At 41.7% G+C, this 22,744-nt stretch overlaps 2 protein-coding genes across 12 annotated transcripts in view; one reads left to right on the top strand and one right to left on the bottom strand.

The window, feature by feature from the left end:
- Positions 1–20,444, top strand: part of LOC138746033 (BH3-interacting domain death agonist-like) — a 37,715-nt gene extending 17,271 nt beyond the window's left edge. For 3 of the 8 annotated variants that reach the window (XM_069903732.1, XM_069903731.1, XM_069903733.1), the window contains 5 exons: positions 7,803–7,990; positions 12,765–13,000; positions 15,220–15,329; positions 17,667–17,885; positions 20,304–20,444. In XM_069903732.1, the coding sequence (XP_069759833.1) occupies positions 12,799–13,000; positions 15,220–15,329; positions 17,667–17,885; positions 20,304–20,318 (546 nt within the window). In that variant the 5' untranslated portion in view covers positions 7,803–7,990; positions 12,765–12,798 and the 3' untranslated portion in view covers positions 20,319–20,444. Of the gene's footprint in view, positions 1–5,208; positions 5,694–7,802; positions 7,991–10,939; positions 10,965–11,253; positions 12,272–12,340; positions 12,484–12,764; positions 13,001–15,219; positions 15,330–17,666; positions 17,886–20,303 lie in introns of those variants that run through there. The other 5 variants (XM_069903730.1, XM_069903734.1, XM_069903736.1 and 2 more) reach the window with 5 other exon arrangements.
- The window catches only part of bcl2l13 (BCL2 like 13), a 79,352-nt gene that overhangs the window by 15,080 nt on the left and 41,528 nt on the right, over positions 1–22,744 (bottom strand). Inside the window, exons 6-7 of one of the 4 annotated variants that reach the window (XR_011346661.1) lie at positions 16,975–17,257; positions 15,829–15,890 (exon numbers count right to left, since the gene is read on the bottom strand). The exons of 1 other annotated variant lie outside the window; for it this stretch is intronic. Coding sequence is in view for 2 of the 3 variants with exons in the window: in XM_069903720.1 (XP_069759821.1) it covers positions 15,795–15,890 (96 nt within the window). In the remaining variant the exon portion in view is untranslated. Of the gene's footprint in view, positions 1–15,460; positions 15,891–15,916; positions 17,258–22,744 lie in introns of those variants that run through there. 2 more of the 4 variants (XM_069903720.1, XM_069903726.1) reach the window with 2 other exon arrangements.

The following is a 22,744-nucleotide window of genomic DNA, read 5'->3' as shown; positions in this document are numbered from 1 at the left end:
TGGCATCTAATCATGTGGTCACTGTCCAAGTCCTCAAGGTTACTCAGGAGATACGGAAGGAGTCCAGTCACATGTATTCAAAATGATTTCTATTCTTTATTCTGTTGTTTGAGGCATTGGACTGTTAGCTTGCAACAAACAGGCAGGGAGACAATGACATTTAATTGTATCTTGGTCTCATAATTAGCAGCTTGTCATGAGAACCAACTCCTTGGGACTTGATATTGTACTTCACTGACATAATAAAGTGCACACTTTGTCAACTGCTGAATCTGTACTGATTGAGTTGCAAGTGTCTAATAAAAATTAAAAAGAATCCAAGTACTGGAAATCGAACATATAAACAGAACTTTTAGAATGCACAGCAAACAGAAATATCCCATAGATCAGGGACTGCCACTTTGAACGTTTGAGAGACTATAAAATTAATGGCAGAGCAGACCAGATATGCATGTGCATGGGCAAATCAGCCTTCAATGGATCATGCCCTCATGGATGCCAAATTGGGAAATTCAAATATCTGGAATTGCTGCTCTTCACAAATCTCAGGTGAATACTCTTGAATGATGCGCACTCAGGAAACGAGCCCTTCTTTCTCTCATCCTTTATATTCCCTAAACATGTCTGGTCTGCTTCTGATACTGTCCACAATAAGTGCACCCATGATAAAGTAGCAATAATTGGCACCTCTGTAAAAAGCTGGTTTTAGTCCTATCCTGAGTCTCCCATGGAGCCCGAGTAGTATACTGCAGAATAAGTTGCCTTCGAAACACATGGTTTTAATGAATGAAGGCCTGCGAATGACCTACAATTGTTTCTAAAATAAGAAAGCATGACTCAGTTTCAGCTGTTCATGTTCTAAATGGGTGCAGCACAAATAATTGCATAGTTTTGGGTATGTGTCCCACATCGGTCATCTTGCATGCATAAGAAATAGAGCATTATAATGTGATACAAAATGTATCACAGCACGTGAAAGTGCCAAATTGAAGTTCTTGCTCAATCTAAATCTTGCAGGCTTTCTGTAATTTGTGCATAAAAACACTGGCATTCAAAGCAGCAGTCAATCCTAATGAACATTTAGGGTAAGTGAACATGAACATAAAAAATCAAGAGCAAGAACTTGTGGGATTTCTTTTGCTTCCTAACTAATACTGAGTTGTGAATACTGATGGCAGGGTATCCCTGGAATCAGAGTCAACTTTAAAGCATCAGTGATTCATTCCTGGGCTGCTCAGGAAGGTTAAAATACACTAGTTATTGGGGGTCCTGTAATTATGGGAGCAGACAAGCATTTGTCCAAGAGCAGTTGTGATTCCATGGTGGTGCAATGGACAAGGATATCACAGAGCATCTCTGGACAAGGTTGGAGAGGAGGATGACGAGTCTGAGCCAAAAGTGCATATCTGTACCAATGACGTTGTTGGAAAATGGGATGAGGTTCTTCAAGCAACTTTTAAGCAATTCATTTGGACCTCAAAAATAGTCATTTCCTGTCCTGTACTAATGTTGACAGATCTTGCATTATAGAAATTCAAGTTCACTAGCCTTGCCTACCTCACCAGGCACTTCCTGCATTTCCCACGTTAGCCTCACCAATCACCTCAGGATCTGTACAACTAGAGTGGAAGCAAGTCGTCCTCGGCCGCCAAGGGTCTGCCTTGGATAAAGGAGGGATAATAGCAGGACTCTGTGCATTTGATATATAAAGTTATGTAAGAAAAGTCATGTGTGACGATTCAGTCAATTTCTTTTTGAGATTGTAACTAGCAGATTAGATAAGGGCAGCCAGAGGATGAGCTGCATTTGGATTTTAATAAGGCTTTTAATACTTTGGGTTCCACTCAAAGGGATATTTAACAAAATGAAAAAAAAATGAAATTAGTATCATACAGGTATTGACTGAAGCTTGATTATCATACAGAGAAAAGGAGGATCAAAGGGTACTTTTGGTTGAGAGGTTATGATTATGGAATGGTTCACGAATCAGTGCTGGGACCACAGCTATTGATAATCTATGTCCAGTTATTTGGGTGAGGAAACCAAATGTAATGTAAGTACATTTGCTCCCGATACAATCTGAGTGTCAGATTGTGTTGTGAAGAGGAGAGGAATCGGAAGGATATACGGTAGGTAGGCTAAGTGAATGGGTGAGGATATGGTAGATGGAAAATAAAGTGGAAAGATGTGAAATCAACTTATTGGGTAGAAAAGACAGAAAAGAGGTTAGAGGTTGAAAAGTGTGTGTTCAGAGAATCTGTGAGTCTTGTACACGTATCATTGAAATTTAATCTGCAGGAACCCCAAGTAATGAGGAAGAAAGATGGTATTGCCTTCATTACCGGAGATGTCCATTACAGAGGTGATAAATTCTTGGAGCAATTATAATGGCCCCAGCTGGACCATGCCTGGAATATTGTGTACATCTGGTCTCCAGATTTAAGAAAGGATAGACCAATGTTGAAAGGAATACAACTAAGATTTAGCAAATTGATGTGGTGGGGGTGGGGGGTGTTGGTAAGGTTTGTTCTATGATGGGGGATTAACCAGATTCTGCCTATAATTTAGAGAGTTGAGAAGAATGGGAGGTAAGTACGTGATGGGGTAGAAACAGTAATCACTCTCTCAAACTAGTCAACCATTCAAGATAGAGAGGACTAATTTCTCCATCCAGCAGGTAAATATTTGGAATTTCCCACCAAAGAAGGCAATATGGCATATCCCTGTTTTTGGATCTGGCTTAGATATCAGGCAAATTCATGTGGTAAAAGTATCCTTTCTGATGGCTGCATCAGCCATTCTATCCAATTCATGCAAACATAAATCCACAGCATATTCAGTCCAAATGAGCACAAATAGATAAGCTCTGTCAGAAAAGACAGAATTGGATTAAGCAATGGAAATGTTTCTATACTCTATACATAATTGATAATTATGAATGAACTCTGAAGCAATGCAAGTGAAAAAAAATTCTGGCTTTGCTCTGTTATAATTTCAGAAATGCAGCCACAAGGTAAGAACTACCACTCAAACAATATGAGTAACCTCTCTTTCCACAATGATGGCACGTACTGCAGCCTGGGCCATCGCTCAAATCTCTGATTTTAAGTATTCCTGGAAACACAAATTGCAGGATTTACAGATCTTAGACCACAAGAGCCAATTTGAAAACAAGTGACTCAAATAAAACATGGAAGCAACTGTAGAGAAGCAGAAGTCTATCGGTTGACATTTAACTCAACTGAGAGATTACTGTATTTAAATGTTGTGCTAGATTTAATAAGCGAGTTAATGAGAAAGAAATATTATCACTTAACTCCACATGTAGAATTGTGAAAGTAGAAATATTATGAAGAAAACCCCCATCTGATATCGGTGAAGCCACATTAATTATTTTAGTGTAACTGTCATTAAGGAAGCTGTTGAATTTCAGTTATATTTAAGTTTTTATATGATTAAAACAAAATGGAAAAAACTGATACATTTTCCAACCAAATTAGATTTGAGTCATTTCCTTGAGAGCTTTTAGAAGGCTCTAAAAATAGCATGGACTGCTATTTAATTAACCGTAATGTGTTTATAAAATCTGAGCAAATTCAGAGATGACTTTATTTCAGATTAAAATTTAATTTCAAAAAACAAAAATCATTCAAATCAGATTTTTTTTAAATATACAACCTTATTGTAATTATAGATTTTATCATTTATGAGAAGCCCTGCTGGCTAAGAGTTATATTTAAACAATGATGGATTTAAAAATCGTATATCTTCTTTGGCTTGGCTTCGCGGACGAAGATTTATGGAGGGGGTAAAAAGTCCACGTCAGCTGCAGGCTCGTTTGTGGCTGACAAGTCCGACGCGGGACAGGCAGACACGGTTGCAGCGGTTGCAGGGGAAAATTGGTTGGTTGGGGTTGGGTGTTGGGTTTTTCCTCCTTTGCCTTTTACCAGTGAGGTGGGCTCTGCGGTCTTCTTCAAAGGAGGTTGCTGCCCGCCAAACTGTGAGGCGCCAAGATGCACGGTTTGAGGCGATATCAGCCCACTGGCGGTGGTCAATGTGGCAGGCACCAAGAGATTTCTTTAGGCAGTCCTTGTACCTTTTCTTTGGTGCACCTCTGTCACAGTGGCCAGTGGAGAGCTCGCCATATAACACGATCTTGGGAAGGCGATGGTCCTCCATTCTGGAGACGTGACCCACCCAGCGCAGCTGGATCTTCAGCAGCGTGGACTCGATGCTGTCGACCTCTGCCATCTCGAGTACTTCGACGTTAGGGATGAAAGCGCTCCAATGGATGTTGAGGATGGAGCGGAGACAACGCTGGTGGAAGCGTTCTAGGAGCCGTAGGTGGTGCCGGTAGAGGACCCATGATTCGGAGCCGAACAGGAGTGTGGGTATGACAACGGCTCTGTATACGCTTATCTTTGTGAGGTTTTTCAGTTGGTTGTTTTTCCAGACTCTTTTGTGTAGTCTTCCAAAGGCGCTATTTGCCTTGGCGAGTCTGTTGTCTATCTCATTGTCGATCTTTGCATCTGATGAAATGGTGCAGCCGAGATAGGTAAACTGGTTGACCGTTTTGAGTTTTGTGTGCCCGATGGAGATGTGGGGGGGCTGGTAGTCATGGTGGGGAGCTGGCTGATGGAGGACCTCAGTTTTCTTCAGGCTGACTTCCAGGCCAAACATTTTGGCAGTTTCCGCAAAGCAGGACGTCAAGCGCTGAAGAGCTGGCTCTGAATGGGCAACTAAAGCGGCATCGTCTGCAAAGAGTAGTTCACGGACAAGTTTCTCTTGTGTCTTGGTGTGAGCTTGCAGGCGCCTCAGATTGAAGAGACTGCCATCCGTGCGGTACCGGATGTAAACAGCGTCTTCATTGTTGGGGTCTTTCATGGCTTGGTTCAGCATCATGCTGAAGAAGATTGAAAAGAGGGTTGGTGTGAATCGTATATACTTGTGTGGTAAAACACAGGATTCTGTTAACACTATGGTTAAATGAAAAAAAACACACAAATTCTGGAGAAGTCAGCAGGTCAAACAGTGCCTTTATGTTGCAAAGGTGAAGATAGATCACTGACGTTTTGGGCTTGAGCCCTTCATCAAGGCGTGGGGGAACTTGAGAGATGTCCGACCAAAAGAGGGGAGGGGGTGTGGTGAGGGTGGGAGATGATAGGTGGGGGTGGAGGGAGGAGACTATGCTAGATGGAGAGAGAAAGAGGAATAACTAGTTAAAGGTGGGGGAGGGGGAAAAACAAGCTTATTAGTGGAATGCAGTGATCTCAATGTTTATGCCCTGGGGTTGGAGGGTACCCAAAGGAAAAATGAGGTGTTGTTCCTCCAATCTGCAGGTGGTCAGGGTGGGGTAGTGTGAAAGGCCATGGACAGATGTGAGCTTGAGAGTGTAACTCAGAATGGAAATGGTTGGCTCCAGGGAGGTCGTTTTTGTTGCAGACATAAATACTTGTGTAATCGTCGATTCTGTGTAGTAGATGACAGCTCCCCCCCCCCCCTTTTTTGGACAAAAAATTGCATGCTTTTGTATGACACCCCCCTCTTTTGTCCCCCACCACCCACCCAACCGAGATCCTGAGGCCCCGGCCACCAGAGCTCCCAACGCCGTGACCGCCTGGCTACCAGAGCTCCCGAGCCCATCGGAGGTCCTGAGTCCATCACCAGAGATCCCGACACTTTGAACGATACAGGTAGTTACCACAGTCAAAAGTTTGACCTTTGTAAATGTTGACCCCTCCTCGAAATTTTGGCCCAAAATATTAGTCCAAAAAATTTGACAATTACATGAGTATATATAAAGTAACTCTTTTGCATAGCATTTTCTTGCAGGTATGGATTTTAAAGTATATTTGACAAATTTCAAATTATAACCTGCTTGAGTTGTAGGAAAGCAATAAGCAGTAATGGTCCAAGCCTGTTGAGACCCTAACATCTATCCATACGAATAGCTCACTAAGTGGCATATCCATGTTAATGGTATGGCAATTGCAATGCAAGCAGGAGATTGTCATCATTTGAGCACATGTTAACTGCTGCACTTGTCAACATGACTGTCTTCCTAAGCTGATGATCAATTTCCACCAAGCCCAATTTACTAGTCTGTCTCTTAAACATGTGAAATGCTGAACGACTAAATGATCTGTCACACTACCCATTCAAGATACCACAATGTATTAAACAACATTTATTTATTTTTATATCTGTCTATTTGTCCTGCATATGTATTGCTTGTATTCCCACCCAAGAAGGCAATATGGCATATCCCTGTTTTTGGATTTGGCTTAGATATCAGCCAAATTCATGTGGTAAAAGTAACTCTTGTTATGTCTGGCTGTGTGCCTGTATGTTTTGCAACAAGAACCGGAGAAGGCTGTCTTGTTGGGTTGTACTTGTGCAATTGGATTAAGTTGCCCCATGTTTTCTGGACTATACTTTCCTAGTAAAAACTGACCCAGGATATAGAACCATAGATCATTACAGCACAGAAACAAGCCCCTTTGGCCATTCTAGTCTGAGCCAAACCATTTTTTTTGCCTAGTCCCACTGAGCTGCATCCAGTCCAAAGCCCTCCATACCTCTCCCAACCATGTAACTGTCCAAATTCTTCTTAAATGTTAAAATTGAGCCTGCATTCACCACCTCAGCTGGAAGCTCGTTCCACACTCCCACCACTCTCTTTGTGAAGAAGTTCTCCCTAAACTTTTCCCTGTTCATTCTTAATCCATGTCCTCTGGTTTGTATTTCACCTACCCTCTGTGGAAAAAGCCTGCCTACATTTACTCTGTTGGTTCCCCTCATAATTTTAAATACCTCTATCAAATCTCCCCTCATTCTACACTCCAGGGAATAAAGTCTCAACCTGTTTAACCTTTCCCTGTAACTCAGTACCTGAAGTCTGGACAAAATCCTAGTTAATTTTCTCTGCTCTCTTTCTATCCTATTGATATCTTTCCTGAAGTTAGGTGACCAAAACTGCACACAATACTCCAGGTTTGGCATCGCCAATGTCTTGTACAACTTTACCATATCATCCCAACTCCTATACTCAATACTTTGATTTATGAAGGCCAAAAGTTCTCTTTCCAACCCTTGTGACGCCACTTTCAGGGAATTATGTACTTGTATTCCCAGATCCCTCTGTTGTACCTCTCTCCTCAGTGACCTACCATTTTCTGTGTACGTCCTTTCTTGGTTTGTCCTTCCAAAATGCAACACCTCACACGTGATTGCATTGAATTCCACCTGCCATTTTTCCAGCTGGTCCAAATCCCTTTGCAAGCTTTGAGAACCTTCTTCACTGTCTACAACGCCTTCAATCTTAGTGTCATCTGCAAACTTGCTGATCCAATTTACCACATTATCATCCAGATCTTTGATATAGATGACAAACAACAATGATCCCAGCATTGATCCTGGAGGCATACTACTAGTCACAGGCCTCCAATCTGAGAAGCAATCATCCACCACCATTCTCTGGCTTCTCCCGTACAAAGTCTAAAGTCCATTGTCGAATCCAATTCACTACTTCACTATGAATACCGAGCATCTGAACCTTCCTGTCTAACTTCTCATGTTGGACCTTGTCAAAGGCCTTACTAATGTCCATGCTAGACAACAGCCACAGAATCATCTCTGGCAGTCTTAATGCAATGGCTGACTTCATTAATGGGATGGCAGTGGAGAGGATTTTATGTTACAAGGAGTCCACATATGAGGACCTCTCATAGAGCCAGCACATTGAGAGAACTGTGGAGATAGCCCTCCCATGACTCTAATTTATTGACTGTTGTATTATCTAGTTTGGTAATTCGATTGCCCAAGAACGCAGAAGGCTACAGAAAGCAGCAAATGTGGGTGTCCATCACAGACTCTGACATCCAACTGTTGAAGACGTCTATGTGAGGCATTATCTGAAGAAACCAGCCACCATCATAAAGGACCCCCATCACCCTGATCACAATCTGTTCTCTCTGCGACCTTCAGGAAGGTACAAAGTCTAAAGTTTAGCACCTTTGGGTTCAAGAATTGTTTTGATCCAACAGCTATCAAGAAGTTGATCCTTCCCTTACTACCCTAACTGTATAATACTCCAGGGTCACAAACATACCTGATTGCACTGTTAAAACACCACCTTCTTTTTCTAACACTAACTGTAACTATTTATTTATCTTTCCTTTATATTTATTACCATTTTTGGTGCTTGGGTAGTTTATTGTAACTATTGTAGTTGATATATCTTGTGGTACTGTTTAGCTGCATCAAGTAAAAATTTTGATGCATATGTACATTATGTGTATGTTAATAAACTCATTATTATTATGATGGATGAGTATCATGCAAATTTTTATTGGAATGCCAACATCAGAATTGGGGAATTGAAGGTAACCAAAGAGCATTAATCCACAGACAAATGAATGGATGGTGTAAACTCTGACTTCAAGTGTTTTTTTCTGTGGTGGCATGGCTATCCTGTAAAACACACTTGAAATCAGAGTTTGCACCAACCATTCACAAGGATCTGTGGCATCAGTTGCTTCCAGACAGTGTAAGGGCAACAGGAGCAGTGGAGAAATGGACAACGTGAAATATCATAAATGATCTCAAGACCCAGGCTGAATAACATGGCGAAATAGAATTTTTGATAATATTGGAAACCTCCTACCATTAGAAAAGAGGTCTAGGTGCCACAAGACTAGCACCACCAGGTTCAGGAACAGCTGCTACCCCTCCTCCATCAGACTCCTCAACAACAAACTCAATCAGAGACTCATTTAAGGACTCTTACTTTTGAACTTAATTTATTTATTACTCTCTATTGCACAGTCAGTTTGTTTATATTTATTTCTTTGTTTACATGTGCACCTCATCCGTGCCAACCCATGTTACGCCCATGTGTTGTACCCCAATGGACATGAGGACACCGTCTCAACTCGTGACCTGGCATTGACGGGCACCCTTGCATCTCCAGAACCCTCCTGAAGCCGACATCCTCTCACTGCCATGTACCACCCCACCCACACCCCCGGCTGCCCCGGCTACCCCGACTCAGCCATCCTTTAGGTGGCCCTGTCCTGCAACAGTCCTAAAGACTGCCAGACTGCCAGATTGCCTGAATTTGTAAATCTGTAAATACGTTTTTCTCTCCCAACTACTCTGTATCCAGCAGACATTTGGCATGAAGTCGTGTGGACACTTTTTTTCCCCACCAGGGACTGATTTTAAGAAGGGGGTGAATGTGGTGGTACAAACACTGGTCTGTCTGTGACTGCCCGTGCCTGTCTGCATTCCTGCCTGCCTATTGCAGGGGGAAACCCACTGAACCTGCAGGGAGGTAACCTGGGAGGCTGCCTCCACCTCCTCCCTGCCAATCACCAGCCCTATAAAGACTCGCACAAACCCTTGTGCAGGCAGTAGAGCACATGGAGCCAGAAGGGATATTAAACCTTGTGTGCCATTCTTAAGCTAATTCAAGCCTTTATAGTTTGAACTTGTTTGTTCACACTGCAGCGTATCACAATAACATTACTGCATTTCAGGTATGAGTGTGTTCTTCTCCCGGATACGACCACTTTCCTGCACGTTAATAACCCTCTGTAGAGATAGCTTAATTTTCTTTAAGTTAGCTGTTTAATTTCTTTTCAAGTAGAAAGCAAATAACAGGGGAGAAATCTGCTTCGATTCTCGATCTGGACTTCCATGCACAATATAATTCACTGACAGCTCAATTTACAGTATTTTTCTGCGTTATTGGGCCTCTTAAATAATCTTCTTCTTTAGGTATATTCTCCGCTAAGAATGCGCCTGAAGAAAAGGAAGTGGCCCTTTGATTTGCCGTTCAGGTGGCAGCGCTGAAAGCGCAGTGCTGGCCACCTGAAGGGACAGCTGCACCAGGATGCGCATCTGAGCGCACTCCGGCTCCTGTCCCTTAGGCTGTCAAGTTAGGATGGCTGGTTGTCAGCTGGGACAGCCAGCGCGGGCTATCAGCACAGGGACATCTCCTGTGAAATGTCCCCACTCTGATTGCTCTGCTCCCGGTAGGGGAGAAGGGGGCTGATGGAGCCAGCGGGAGAGAAGGGGGCTGGAGCGACTGGTGGGGAAGAAGGGGGCTGGAGCAGCCAGCGGGAGAGAAGGGGGCTGGAGCAGCCAGCGGGAGAGAAGGGGGCTGGAGCGACTGGCAGGGGGAGAAGGGGGCTGAATGACCAGCGGGTGAATGCGGGGCTTGGAGTGACCAGCGGCGGAGAAGGGGGCAGGAGCGGCCGGCGGGGGAGAAGGGGGCTGGCCGAAACAATGCCGGTAACCGATTCGAGCGCCCGTAACAAGCTTAGCGTCAGCGTACTCAAGCCTTGGCGGAGGAAAGCAAGGACATGGAAGCAGTATCCCCAAGTTCCCATGTTGCTAGTTTAGCATGTTCTTTGGGGAAAAGAGGATGATTTTTCCAGAGTGCAGATCCTCAGTTACGTTTTCTGGCTAAAATTAGAACAGCTAAATCATTTTAAAAGCTGGTGATATTCTTAATACCTGCTGGTTTATTATGGTTGGCTGTCTGAGGGATGGTGGCCCATACTTATGTTCTGTAGTGGAATCATGTGTTGCAGTCTCCCAATTGATCAACAGTCGTTTACAATAACACAGTATAATTTGGTTCTCAGTTCCGAACAATACCCATGCTTAATTAACTTAAAATGCAGATGAAATGGTTTCTTTTTAAGTACAGAGCTAGATTAAAGAAGGTCGTGGCAATAATGAGAGCGGTTGGTGTGTTCCTGAGGGAAAAGGATGCAAAGACATCATTCAGACCCAGTTGCCTGGGAACTGACAGCTCCCTTTACGGGATCAAGTGACTGCGAGATAAAAACACAACTTTTAAATAACAGCACTTGGGATTTAAAGCAATTTGATGTCAGAACTGACATATTGCAGCAGAAATAGGACATCCACAAACTGCTCTCCCACACTTGCAGGTTGGTCTCATGACTTAAACTATTCGGGTGTTGAAGAACACATTTTGTGGCCATCTTTAAGAAGTGGCGTTTGATAGCATGTGCCGAGATAACCTTGATGATAACAGGATTGGTGAACTCGCGCCTGTTCCGTCACTGAGTAAGATCATAGCTGAACTTTTATCCCAAATCTCCTGACTCACTTCACATACGTGAAATATGTACTGGTCTTTATGACTTACAGAGGTGATGTCAGTCCTAGTGCCACTGTTGATCCCAGTGTCAGAACTAGTTCCAGTGCCAATGCCAGTAGTAGTGGGGCAAGGTTTAGTGCCCCATTGCTGAGACCCGTTCCACTTTAGTGCTTGTGCCTGAACTTGTCCGGTTCTACTGCTGTTTGTTAGTGCCAGAACTACAGGAATGCCAGCACTAGTCTGACTCCAGCCCCGTCCTCCCCCGGCGGCCGCCCCAAACCCCTTCCCCCGCCGACCGCTCCAGCCCTGCCGTCCCCGCGCTGACAGCCCAGCCAGCTGTCCCTGCCCTGATGTCCTGCGCCGGGGGAAGGGGCAGCCGGGAGAGGAGCTGTCAGGCGCTCGCCAGCTGACTGTCACCCTGAAAGCGGCTGCATTCAGATGGCCACTGTGCTGCGGCGATTAGCCCTCTCGGAGGAGGGTCACAAAGTTCACATCCATGCCAACCCACGTTACGCCCCTGTGTGGTACCCCAATGGCCGTGAGGACACCGTCTCAACTCGGGACCTGGCATTGGCGGGAGCCAAGCCCCTCCAGTCCGGGCACCCCTGGCATCTCCGGAACCCTCTCCACGCCCATCATCAACCACGGGCCACTGCTGCCCCCAGACCCTCACTGCCATGCACCCCCTCCCCCCGCATCCCGGGCACCCTTGCATCTCCGGAACCGTCCCGAAGCCGACATCCTCTTACTGCCACGCATCACCCCACCCACACCCCCACCCCCACCCCGGCTCAGCCATCCTTTAGGTGGCCCTGTTCCCCCGCCGACCCTTCACTCGGCGCCTGCTGCGCATTGACCTGGCCTATGCGGCTTTACAAGCGGGGCAATTGGTCACCTTGGCTCGGTTCGGTCCCTCCGCCAACTTCCTCGAAGAGAGTTAATAACCCGCCCTTCAAAGTTTGGCGGGTCCCGGGCCATCGGCAAGGCGGCCACGCAGCGTGACGGAGGGCAGGGCCTGTGTGCTTGCGCCGCGCAGCAAGCGGCCTCGTCCCGATTTTCAGCGGTCGCCGGCGCCGAAAGAGGCGAGGGGCTGCGATCTGGTGGCCCCGGAAGAAGCCGCGAGCCCACGGAAAGGTAACGACCTCATCAGATCGGCCGTCGCTTCAGATGAGTGAAGGCTCACGTATCCCCCCGCACTCCCTGCCGCCCGTGTGGTGGTCCTCGGCACCGGGATTCAGAGTCCGGGAGTTCGCAGATCCAGATTCTTTCGCGAATGCAGGAGAATTTTTTTTTAAGCATTTTCCGCTTTCGACTCGGAGGAGCGGTGCAGCGATGTATCGGTTTTGGTAAACGCTGTGGGGGGGGGGGGGGGAAGGTGGGGTGGGGGTCTCATGGAGACCCTCAATGAAGCGTTGTGGAAGAACTGTTAAACGTAGCGTTTTATGAACAGGGCGATGCACCTGTTGGGAAATGATCACATCCTTTTGCTGGACTTGCAGCTGGTGGAGGAGCTCCGCGGGCCACGCAGCCTCCTTGGGGACAAGGTTCGGCCCAGCCCAGGCTATTCTGCAGGGTCTTTGTCCCACCTTTGTTGCCAGTGGCGTCTAAAAGCTTCTCTTTTGTTCAGATTCCAAAAAGGGGAAGGAAGGGAGACCTTGGACATGTCCCTGGAAATTGACTCGTTTCAAAAACAGACGGAACAAATTGTATTGCAGTTTCTTAAGGCCAGAAACTTTGAGGATTTGATTCTTGAGGAAGGGATTCATGAACTGGAAAAGGAAGTCACTGGATTCGAGGATGATATTCAGACAGATGGACACTGCCCCTCTTTACCTTGTCATCGTTCGGCCGCACGGTTGGAAGGTATTAATTTAACTGTTTTTTTAATCTATCTACTACACTCGGGCCATCTTCCTACTCCCTCCCCTAATCACATCATAATGAAGTAAAATCCCCAAATGTATGTCCAACAGATCAGAAACACTCTTCAGGAAGCAGGTCAATACTATTGTCCTCTCGACTGCCACATTTTGTATTCAATGTAACTTTTATTAAATCTGCCCCAGTGACCATTTTCCACTTTCCACCCGACAGCAAATCTGACCTTTCTGTTCCATCTACCCACACTTGGCCTGGCTCTAAAATCGAAAGCTGTTACATTTAAAATGTCAACATTTGTTCCTGACTCCAATGAGTTCTATCTGACTGGTGCACTTGAAAGTTAAAAACTCAGCAGGTCACACAGCAAAGATAAACGGAACCAACGTTTCAGGCTTGAGCCCTTCGCCAAGATAGGTGCAAAATATCACGCTGGTGTAGTTATGTTTCAAATTCTGCTCTTGTGATCATTTGATTCTGCAGATTTTGCATTTAATCGGTGGTAGTTTGATCTAAAATCGAATAGACTTCCACGTTAAATTCAGAAATCAAGATTCGCCACTCTGCAAGAAGAAATTTCTAAGTACCTCAGTTTTAAATACTGCTCTGATATTTTAGGAGACCCTTGTTTGAGACCCCCATATATTCTCAGCAATATTGAATTCCTTTGCTTTGTTATTTCTACTTGCTCATTTTATTTGACTTCCGTGCACAATTCACTGACAGCTCAATTTAGAGTTTTGCTGAGCTGCAATGCCCCTAATCTTGATTGTACTCTGGAAATTTAGCCACATTTCTGATGGCTAAAAAAGATAATGTCATTGTGAATTTGGCATATCCGTAAGCACCAAAATGGCATGCAAAATGCAACAACTATGTAGTAAAAATTAAATTAATATTCTAAAACATTTAAACAAAAGGAAATAATGGATATGAATAACTTGATGGGTAATCGCGTCCACAATTTTGGCTACATCTAATAACTGGTTTATCTGTGACTGTCAAGACCAAATTAAAAACTAGGATGCAGATTTGCTCTATCCACACCTGAAGTTATAGCATCAATTTTTTGGAATTTTTTTTCCACCTTCTAAACTGTTGATATTTAAGTAGCTCAATACTACTGACATTTTTTTCCCAGAACAGTACGTGATTTTTATTAAGCAAGATTAGATTATTTTAAAGTTTAATGTGTCAAAATACATTGATTTGAATGGAGTAGATCTGACAAATTATAAATAATGTTGAACAAGAAACTTGGCTTTTAACATTGGGAAATTGTTTACCATTTGAAGCAGAAGAATTTTAGGATAAATGGTAATTATTCCAAACTATGGATCAGTATTAAGGAAGAATCTTGAGAACACTGATACTCATTACAGAAGCCAGTTTGGAGATAGGCTGATGAAGTAGTCATTCATTCATTTTCAGAATGATTGAGCAAGGAGACACTAACAACTACAGATGTATTTATCTTTTAGCCCAATCCATTTAAAAAAACACTTGGAAGTAATTCCCAAGTGAATTGTGGGCAATAGTTTCCTATTGGTCTCCTAAAGATATTTGATACAAAAACAAATGATTTGCTTGAGCTTAAAAAAAATTACAGAAATAATGTAAGAACTGAGGTAGAGATATAGCAATTGCAGTAAATCTGAAAACAAAATGGAAAGGGAAACCTAATGTTTAACAATTCATTGCCTTGCATCAAAACCCCAAATGAAAGGTCCTCTATTTAAAATATGTATACATACACACAACTCAGCATGCAAAGTATTGCTAGCATTTTCAGTTTTAATTTTAAGTGTTCTGGGTAAATTTTTTATATAACCAGCTTTTCCATTTTATATCAGATCACAACCCTGTAAAATTAACTTTTTCTTTTACACAGATGCTGCCGATTTTCTGAATATTTCTAACATTTTTATTTTATTTCGGATTTCTTGTACAGTAAAAAGTAAATTTTAGAATGTTAGAGAATTTTCACGCAGGTTGGTGACAAAACCATAACGATTGGGTATAGAACTAAATGGAATGCAGGACTGCCCTTTACTAGCTTGTCATCTCATCATTGCTGGTTTAATTGAAAATAAGTGCACTTCGAATATACCTGTGAAGTTGTTTATTTAACATTTGAATGTTGGTGTTTGAGCTTAAAAGCTAAAAACCTGTCACTTTATTTTCTGGACTTCGGTTTCCTGAAGAATTGTACATTGACATAGGTGCACGTTTGGCTCAGATGGGAGATGGGTTGGATCAAAACATCAATAATAATGTGGTTGAAAGATTTATCCATGACATTAATCCTCAAGAGGTAAGCATTTTTTTGTTTTATGTATTTTTATATATGTTAGTACTTTTTGCCTTTGACTAGCACTGTTCTACAGTTATGAAAAATTCAGGCATTAAGTAGTTTATAAAATTTCACTGGTAGACATTTGTGATTTCATACAATTAGCTGTCAAAATTACAAAGGAAATTTTTTTTTGCATGCAAATGTTCCAATAACTTCAAGTCAATTGGATAAATGGTTAAACAATGAAGTAAAATTTAGATGCGCCATTTTACTACTAACTATGCAAACATTGATGCTGGCTGCCTTAGCCTTGAAGTGCATGAAATTGCTGTACCTTCAAGATAGCTATGACCCACCTCTACCAAAGAAATTTAAACATGTTCTGAAGTAATGCTCAGAAACCATTTTGAAGATCATAAATAGAGTTTAAGTTAACATATTCTTTTCACTTGTTGTACAGTGACGGTCATTGTCAGTCAGTGTCTAACTCCAAATCCACAAGCCCACCATCCTGATTGACGCCATCCCAAGCATGTAATCTTTCCAACCTTGGCACACAGTAACTGTAGAGTGCATCATCTTAAAAAAAAATATGCATAACATTTATTGCCTCAGTTAATTTAACAATTTTCCAACTGATATCATTCAAACAAATAGGGCAAAGGCAGTAGGTGTAATTGGTCCTCTCCTCATTGCACGCTACTCAGATTTAAGCAAAATAAAAAAGCCTTTCAAAGTTTACAAATGCTACTGGTTTAAAAAAACTTGCCAATCATCTTAAATTGAAGGTAGCTAAAATTCAACCAACAAATCCTGCAGCTCCCTTCAAAGCAAATACAGTGGATAGCAGAAAGACTACAGCAAAGCACCACTGCCCCCTAGAGGTCAATTAAACAACATCAATAACTCTCAGGGAATAGACTGTGGGGAATCTTGCTCTGTAGGTTTAAATTGGTGTTGAATATTTTAAGAGTGAAATTTAAATTTTATTTTACTCTTTTTTATCTGCCCATTTCCTCCACCTATTCTGTTTGCAAAGGGTAAAGCAATGAGAATCATAGGAGAACATGGGCTAGAAGACTTCCTACTTGCCAGTGGGATATAGATAATTTTCTTATGCTTTCTGCAGAAAAACATTATTGCACATATATAAAATGGAAAGTCGACAAACTGCTATCATTTTCACTTGTGATGGAGTCAAGTTATCACACTCAAACAACCTTAAGTCAAAGTAACATATAAAATTTAAATTTTAAAAGTTTAGACATAGAACATGGTAACAGGCCCTTTTGGCCCACGAGCTATTCTGCTCAATTACACCTAACAGACCCACAACCCCAGTACATTTTGAACTGGGGGTGGAAACCGGAGCACCTAGGGGAAACCCATGCAGACATGGGGAGAATGTACAAACTCCTTACAGACAGCACCAGATTGGAATCCCAGTTGCTGGCATTGAAACAGTGCTAAATGAGTCCTATTGTTGGTGCAGTTTCTTTCATTCTTTTACCATCTCCTCAGTTACCTTCTCAAAAAAATTCTATTGTCAGGCAGGATTTCCCCATACAAAACTGCGCTTGTTTCAGATCAGCCCCTACCTTTACAAAATGTAGAAAAATGCATTCCCTTATAATAATTTTCCTCCTGTTGATAGAATCCTCACCTGGTCTATCGTTATCTTGCTTTTCTCTGCTGCCTTTAAATAAAAGAACAATGTTCCCAATTATCCAGTCTTCTGGCATTTTATCTCCAATGATGAAAATGCAAAAATATCCATTAGGGCCCCTGGTCTTCCTTGTTCCCATAGCAACCTCTGATAGATCTCTTTGAGTTCCGGCAATTTATTGACCCTCGTATGTTCCATTTCCACTTAGCATCTTCTCCTTCTTAGTACTGATGTACTCAACATATCCTTCCTGAAATCATGATCTTTCATGTCCTTCTTCCTGGTGAATACAAACAAGTATTCATTCAATACCTTTCCCACATTCCATAGCTCCACACACAAATTAACCCTTTGGTTCTTGAAACTTTTCATTCTTTCCCTCACTACCTTCTTGTTTCTAATATACTTGGAATGTCTTAGGATTCTCAATCTTGCTGGCCAAGGGTTTTTCATGGTCCCTTTTTGTACTCTGAAGTTCTTTCCTGCACTATTTTCCCCAGAGGCTCCCACCTTCACAGAAGTCAACATCTGCCATGTTATTTTCTATTTTTCCCTGATCAAATATTAATTGCCAAAAGTGTTTCTGGCCCCTTGTTATCTTCATTTCTTAATTTAACCTGGGTTAATAAAACTAAAACCATTTATGACCATTAACTATTTTTAAATTTCATGTGTATTCCTTTAATCAGAATGGAACCATAACTTTGTCTGCCATTATTGATGACTTGTCCAGTCAAAGGACTGCTATTGAAGATATGCCACAAGAGAAAGGTATTCTATTACTGACACTGTTGCTGTTAGAAAAGATTGTATTGGAGCGGCCTCTCTTGCTCCCACGCATCTTCAGAACTACTGTACAGTACATCACCACAAGCCTCCAAAATTACATTCAGGAATTGGGAGGATGGGTAAGTTTCTTTGAAGAAAGAAAGATGTTGGCATCACTGAACTGCTCTATCATAGACAAGACATGAAATGCTTTGAATATATTTTGTGTTGGTAATATCAGAGGAATGAAAATCTAGAACATTAGAGGATATTGGACCACAAGTCAACCAATATAACTAAATGAATGACAGCCAATCCAGAAATTGAATGCAACCAAAGCTAGCACGATTACAATTTTATGCTTTGTTATAGTTAAAGACCATAGTGATGCAAAATAAATTCTTTCAGACCAAATGAATATTGCATTTTCCACTGAAACCAAGGTTCAATAGTGACTGTGTCAAAATAGTCTCCCATTTTCCATATCTACAACTTATTTTTATATGGTAATACTGCTTGCCATCTGGACGTTTTGAAGGAAGAACTAGAAGTCAGCAAAACAAGTGAAGCTGTCTGATCTGTGCTCATCAAAACTAGCAATTTCATCTAGGAATACCCTTGACTGACTCGAGTACATTATAAGAATTTGCTTTTATCTCAGCCTCTTGTATAGTTTTGTCAGGATCCAGTTAAGGTCAGCCAAAGCCTTTAATTACTGCCTTCTCCTTTCAGGCATACTGCAATATTAGCCAGTTGGGCTTTTTTTGATAAAGGATGTGGACAATGCTGCCAAGACCATAGTTTATTGTCCATTCCACATTGGTTCTAACTACAGTAATTGAGGTGGACTAGCACTGCAGACAAGTTTAGAGTCAATCATATCGGAGTCCCTTTAAAGGCCAAATTGGTCAAGTATGGCAGATTTCTGTTCCTGAAGGATAATAGTGAAGCAGATGAGTTTTTTTATTTAAAAACAATTAGTAATTCTATTTTTTTAAATTTAAATAAAGATACAGAAACAGGGTCTTCCAATTCCTTGAGCCTATGCCTGCCCAGTAACACCCATGTGACCAATTAACCTAATCTGTACCTTTGGAACATGGGAGAAAACCAGAGCACTCAGAAACTCTGCACTATTACCAAAACATAGAAACACAGGCAGCAGCAGATTTGAACACGGGACACTGGTGCTGTAATATGTTGTGTTTACTGCGCCACCCTGTTTTATTTCCAAGCTATTTTAACTCATCCCCAGGATTGGTCATACAGAACTCTAGATATCAGAGTGGTGGCAATAGCAAAATGCTGTTACACCACCAGCAATTGGGACCAGGGTTTGAATCCCACCCTTTCTGAAAGAAGTCTTTTGTTTAAATGTTCTCCCCATGTTTGCGTGGGTTTCCCCTGGGGGTTCCAGTTTCCTCCCAACCTCCAAAACATAAGTGATTGTAGGTCAATTGGGTGTAATTGGGCAGCACGGACTCTTGAGTCTAAAGGACCCATTACCGTGTTACATGTCTAATTTTAAAAAAAATTTAAATTAAAAATATTAAGAAATAAATGTAACAATTATTCAGTAATGGAAATAACGATATTCAAAACTAAGGGTGGGAAGAAAATTTGAAGGGTTTTCATTTTGTAAAGCATTTATTGTGTATAAAGTCTATTTTTGATTAATAAACTCTATACACAAGTTCAGTACCCTACGCATTAGTTACTGCATGTAAGCAAAACAAAAGGGATATTAACCACAGAACAGGTGTTAACTGCAAGGATGCACATTTTTTGTTGCTAGATTCATGCTTCCATATTGACTAAAAAATTATTGTGAGTGATGTTTAGGCCCTTCAGACAAGTGTTTTTGATGCATGACAGGAGAGAAATTCAGCAGCTAAATTGCACTCTGCCAGTTTTCAGATGTTAAATAATTACCAAATGTGCTGTGTGGTATTGGTTGAACATTGAAAAGTTAAACAGAACTGGATAATTCACCATATTTTTTGTAGAGAACTGAAGAAAGCAGACAAATATTCAGTTTAGTTTTTCATCTGGAAAGTAGATGTATTGCTCCCTCACAATTGCAATGCCAGCCGAGAATATGTGGTGCTTTGGCTTGAACACTAACCTCAAACAATTGAAATGACTCAAACTTTATAAGATTACAATATTTGCAAGAATTGATTAGTTTAATATTGCAATTAAAAATTCCCCTTGTCTATTACCTGTTGATGAGACGTTATCAGTTGGAATCGGAAGCTATAACTATGAAATAAAAAAGCTCAAAATTGACTTAACATTTTTGGATTAATTTCCCCACCGTAACTATTTCAAACAGCAGCATTGTTCCTCTTTTATACCACTTCTGCATACAACTTAAAAGAAATGTATGCAGCTGTAGATATTTTGCTTTATTTGTATAGCAGATGGTTGATACTTTTTTCATTGCAATGCCTGAAAACTTGTAGATTGTCAACTATTAAAATAGTTCCATGGAGGTTGAAACTGTTATACAGTTATAATTGGCAAGACTAATTGTCCTTTTTTTTTTAACTTTTCAGGAAAATTTGCACTGAAACGACAACACAACCACTTTCTACTTGACCTTGTTTCTCAGTGTTAAAACTTGTTTACACTTCAATGGCATATGTTGTCAGTATATAATTAAATTATTGCAATAAAAGGTAATTATCTGCAACCTATCTGAAGATTTGTACTGAATTAAAAATAAACAATTGGTAACTGGAATAATTCTAAGGAAATGAACAAGATTTTGTTTTAAAAAAGAAGACCTGTTATTAAAAGCACAACTTAAATCTATGACATCTTGAAAGCGATTCAAAAACACAGGTTTTTTAAAAATAGGATTTTGAAGTATTATCCATTGAAAGATGATAGTAAATCTCTGATAATTACTTAAAAATTAGTTGTTTGGCATCTGACTCACCTGGTGCCGATTCCTGCAATCCTTGTCAGCTCAAGTGTTCACTGGAACATTCAATTCTGAGCAAAATCTTAAAGGGTGTTAGAATATTAACAAATCTGTAATCTGAAAGTCTGTTCATTCAGCACCACCAATAGCCCTCGCATGTTTGAGAATGGAGGCTTACTTTAAAAACCAAAACATTAAGTTTATGGAACTTCTGTATTGAATTGTTTAAATATGGATAGCGTTACGGTAATCCAACCACCGCAAGGGAGTTTTCAGAGGCTTCTGTGCAATATTTGTCGGAAAGTGTTGATTTTAAAGCATTAATCAGCAAAATAAGTTATTCCAAGGAATGAAAAAGGTTGGTTTACTTCAATTTTTTTAAAAAACACCGAGATTTCTGTCGTACCCCTGGGTGAAGACAGTGAGGAATTAGCACAGTTGTTAATGCAGGTCTAAGTTTCTGATCACTACAATTAACTTAAAACAAAATGAGGACTGGTGAAAAGTTGCAGTGGGATACTGTTTGACTATAAGTGTTGAAAGATGATGTAATTTCATGATCCAGCTGCGCTGGATGGGTCACGTCTCCAGAATGGAGGACCATCGCCTTCCCAAGATCGTATTATATGGCGAGCTCTCCACTGGCCACCGTGACAGAGGTGCACCAAAGAAAAGGTACAAGGACTGCCTAAAGAAATCTCTTGGTGCCTGCCACATTGACCACCGCCAGTGGGCTGATAACGCCTCAAACCGTGCATCTTGGCGCCTCACAGTTTGGCGGGCAGCAGCCTCCTTTGAAGAAGACCGCAGAGCCCACCTCACTGACAAAAGGCAAAGGAGGAAAAACCCAACACCCAACCCCAACCAACCAATTTTCCCTTGCAACCGCTGCAATCGTGTCTGCCTGTCCCGCATCGGACTGGTCAGCCACAAACGAGCCTGCAGCTGACGTGGACTTTTTACCCCCTCCATAAATCTTCGTCCGCGAAGCCAAGCCAAAGAAAAGAAGATAATGCAGGTCTAAAGAAAACAAGTGGTAACTACATTAAAAAGCAAAGAGATCAAAGATGAAATACACAGGTGTATCATGAGGGAATAACCAGAATTGGACTTGCACAGTAAATGGCAGGGCCCTGGGGTAGATACAAAATCATGGCTAACACATGTTCGCTCAGTGCCATTTCGTTCTTATCACGTCACCTTCATTTTAATGGCCAAAATAGGCAAAAGTGATGGACTTAAGGGGAATAAAATAGATGAGGCATTAAACAAATTTTTTACAATAGAGGGTTTACAGAGGAACTACATACTTAATAGCGTAGCGTCTGTGACGGCAGAACTATGGAATAAAGAGATATCCACACGGTGCGAGGGTGAACTAGTAACTGACTTTATTATTTGAATTTCTCACGCTGCGCACAGGGGAACACGCACTTCTGGTGACATCCGTTCATCATTGAATCACTCCCTATTCAGTGGAGTGCCACCCAGAAGTGGGGAATTCCCCTGGGCAAGATGTGGCGTCAACCATGGGGGGGGGGGGGGGGGCCTTCTCCTCGAGAGTGAAGGGGGACCCACGCCATTTTGAGTCGAATGATTGGGGCAGTGATTTGGCCCGTCTAACCGTGCGGTCACTGGCCCGCTACAATAGCATCAAATTTAAGGGAAAAATCAGATCCACCAAATCTTGCAACAAATGAAATTGCACAGATGCGGGAAATAGCTGCAGCAGATCAGAAAAAAAACATTGAGACAAGAGAAAGATTAGAGCTATTAATCTAATATCAAGAATCCAGTTATAGTCCTCTTGAACAAATTTGATTCTGTCAAATATATTTTTTAAATAAACACACTGGATCTTACTAATTTAACGTGCTGAATTTTAAGTACCAAACATTTAACTCTGAATTTATGTTTTGTAGATTAACTGCATTAATTTCTGGAATAACGATGCAAGCCCTTTTAAACAAAAATAAGATGTAGTCTCAAAGAAACAAATGTGAGTGAGAGATTGCAGGGGTACATAACAAGAATTTACAATGAGGGAACACAATCCAAGATCATGACCAT

The sequence above is a fragment of the Narcine bancroftii genome, chromosome 11, assembly GCF_036971445.1.
Source record: "Narcine bancroftii isolate sNarBan1 chromosome 11, sNarBan1.hap1, whole genome shotgun sequence".
Classification (NCBI taxonomy): Eukaryota; Metazoa; Chordata; class Chondrichthyes; order Torpediniformes; family Narcinidae; genus Narcine; species Narcine bancroftii.
Note: the sequence above shows the minus strand (reverse complement) of the source record. Positions and strands in the feature narration are given on the sequence as shown.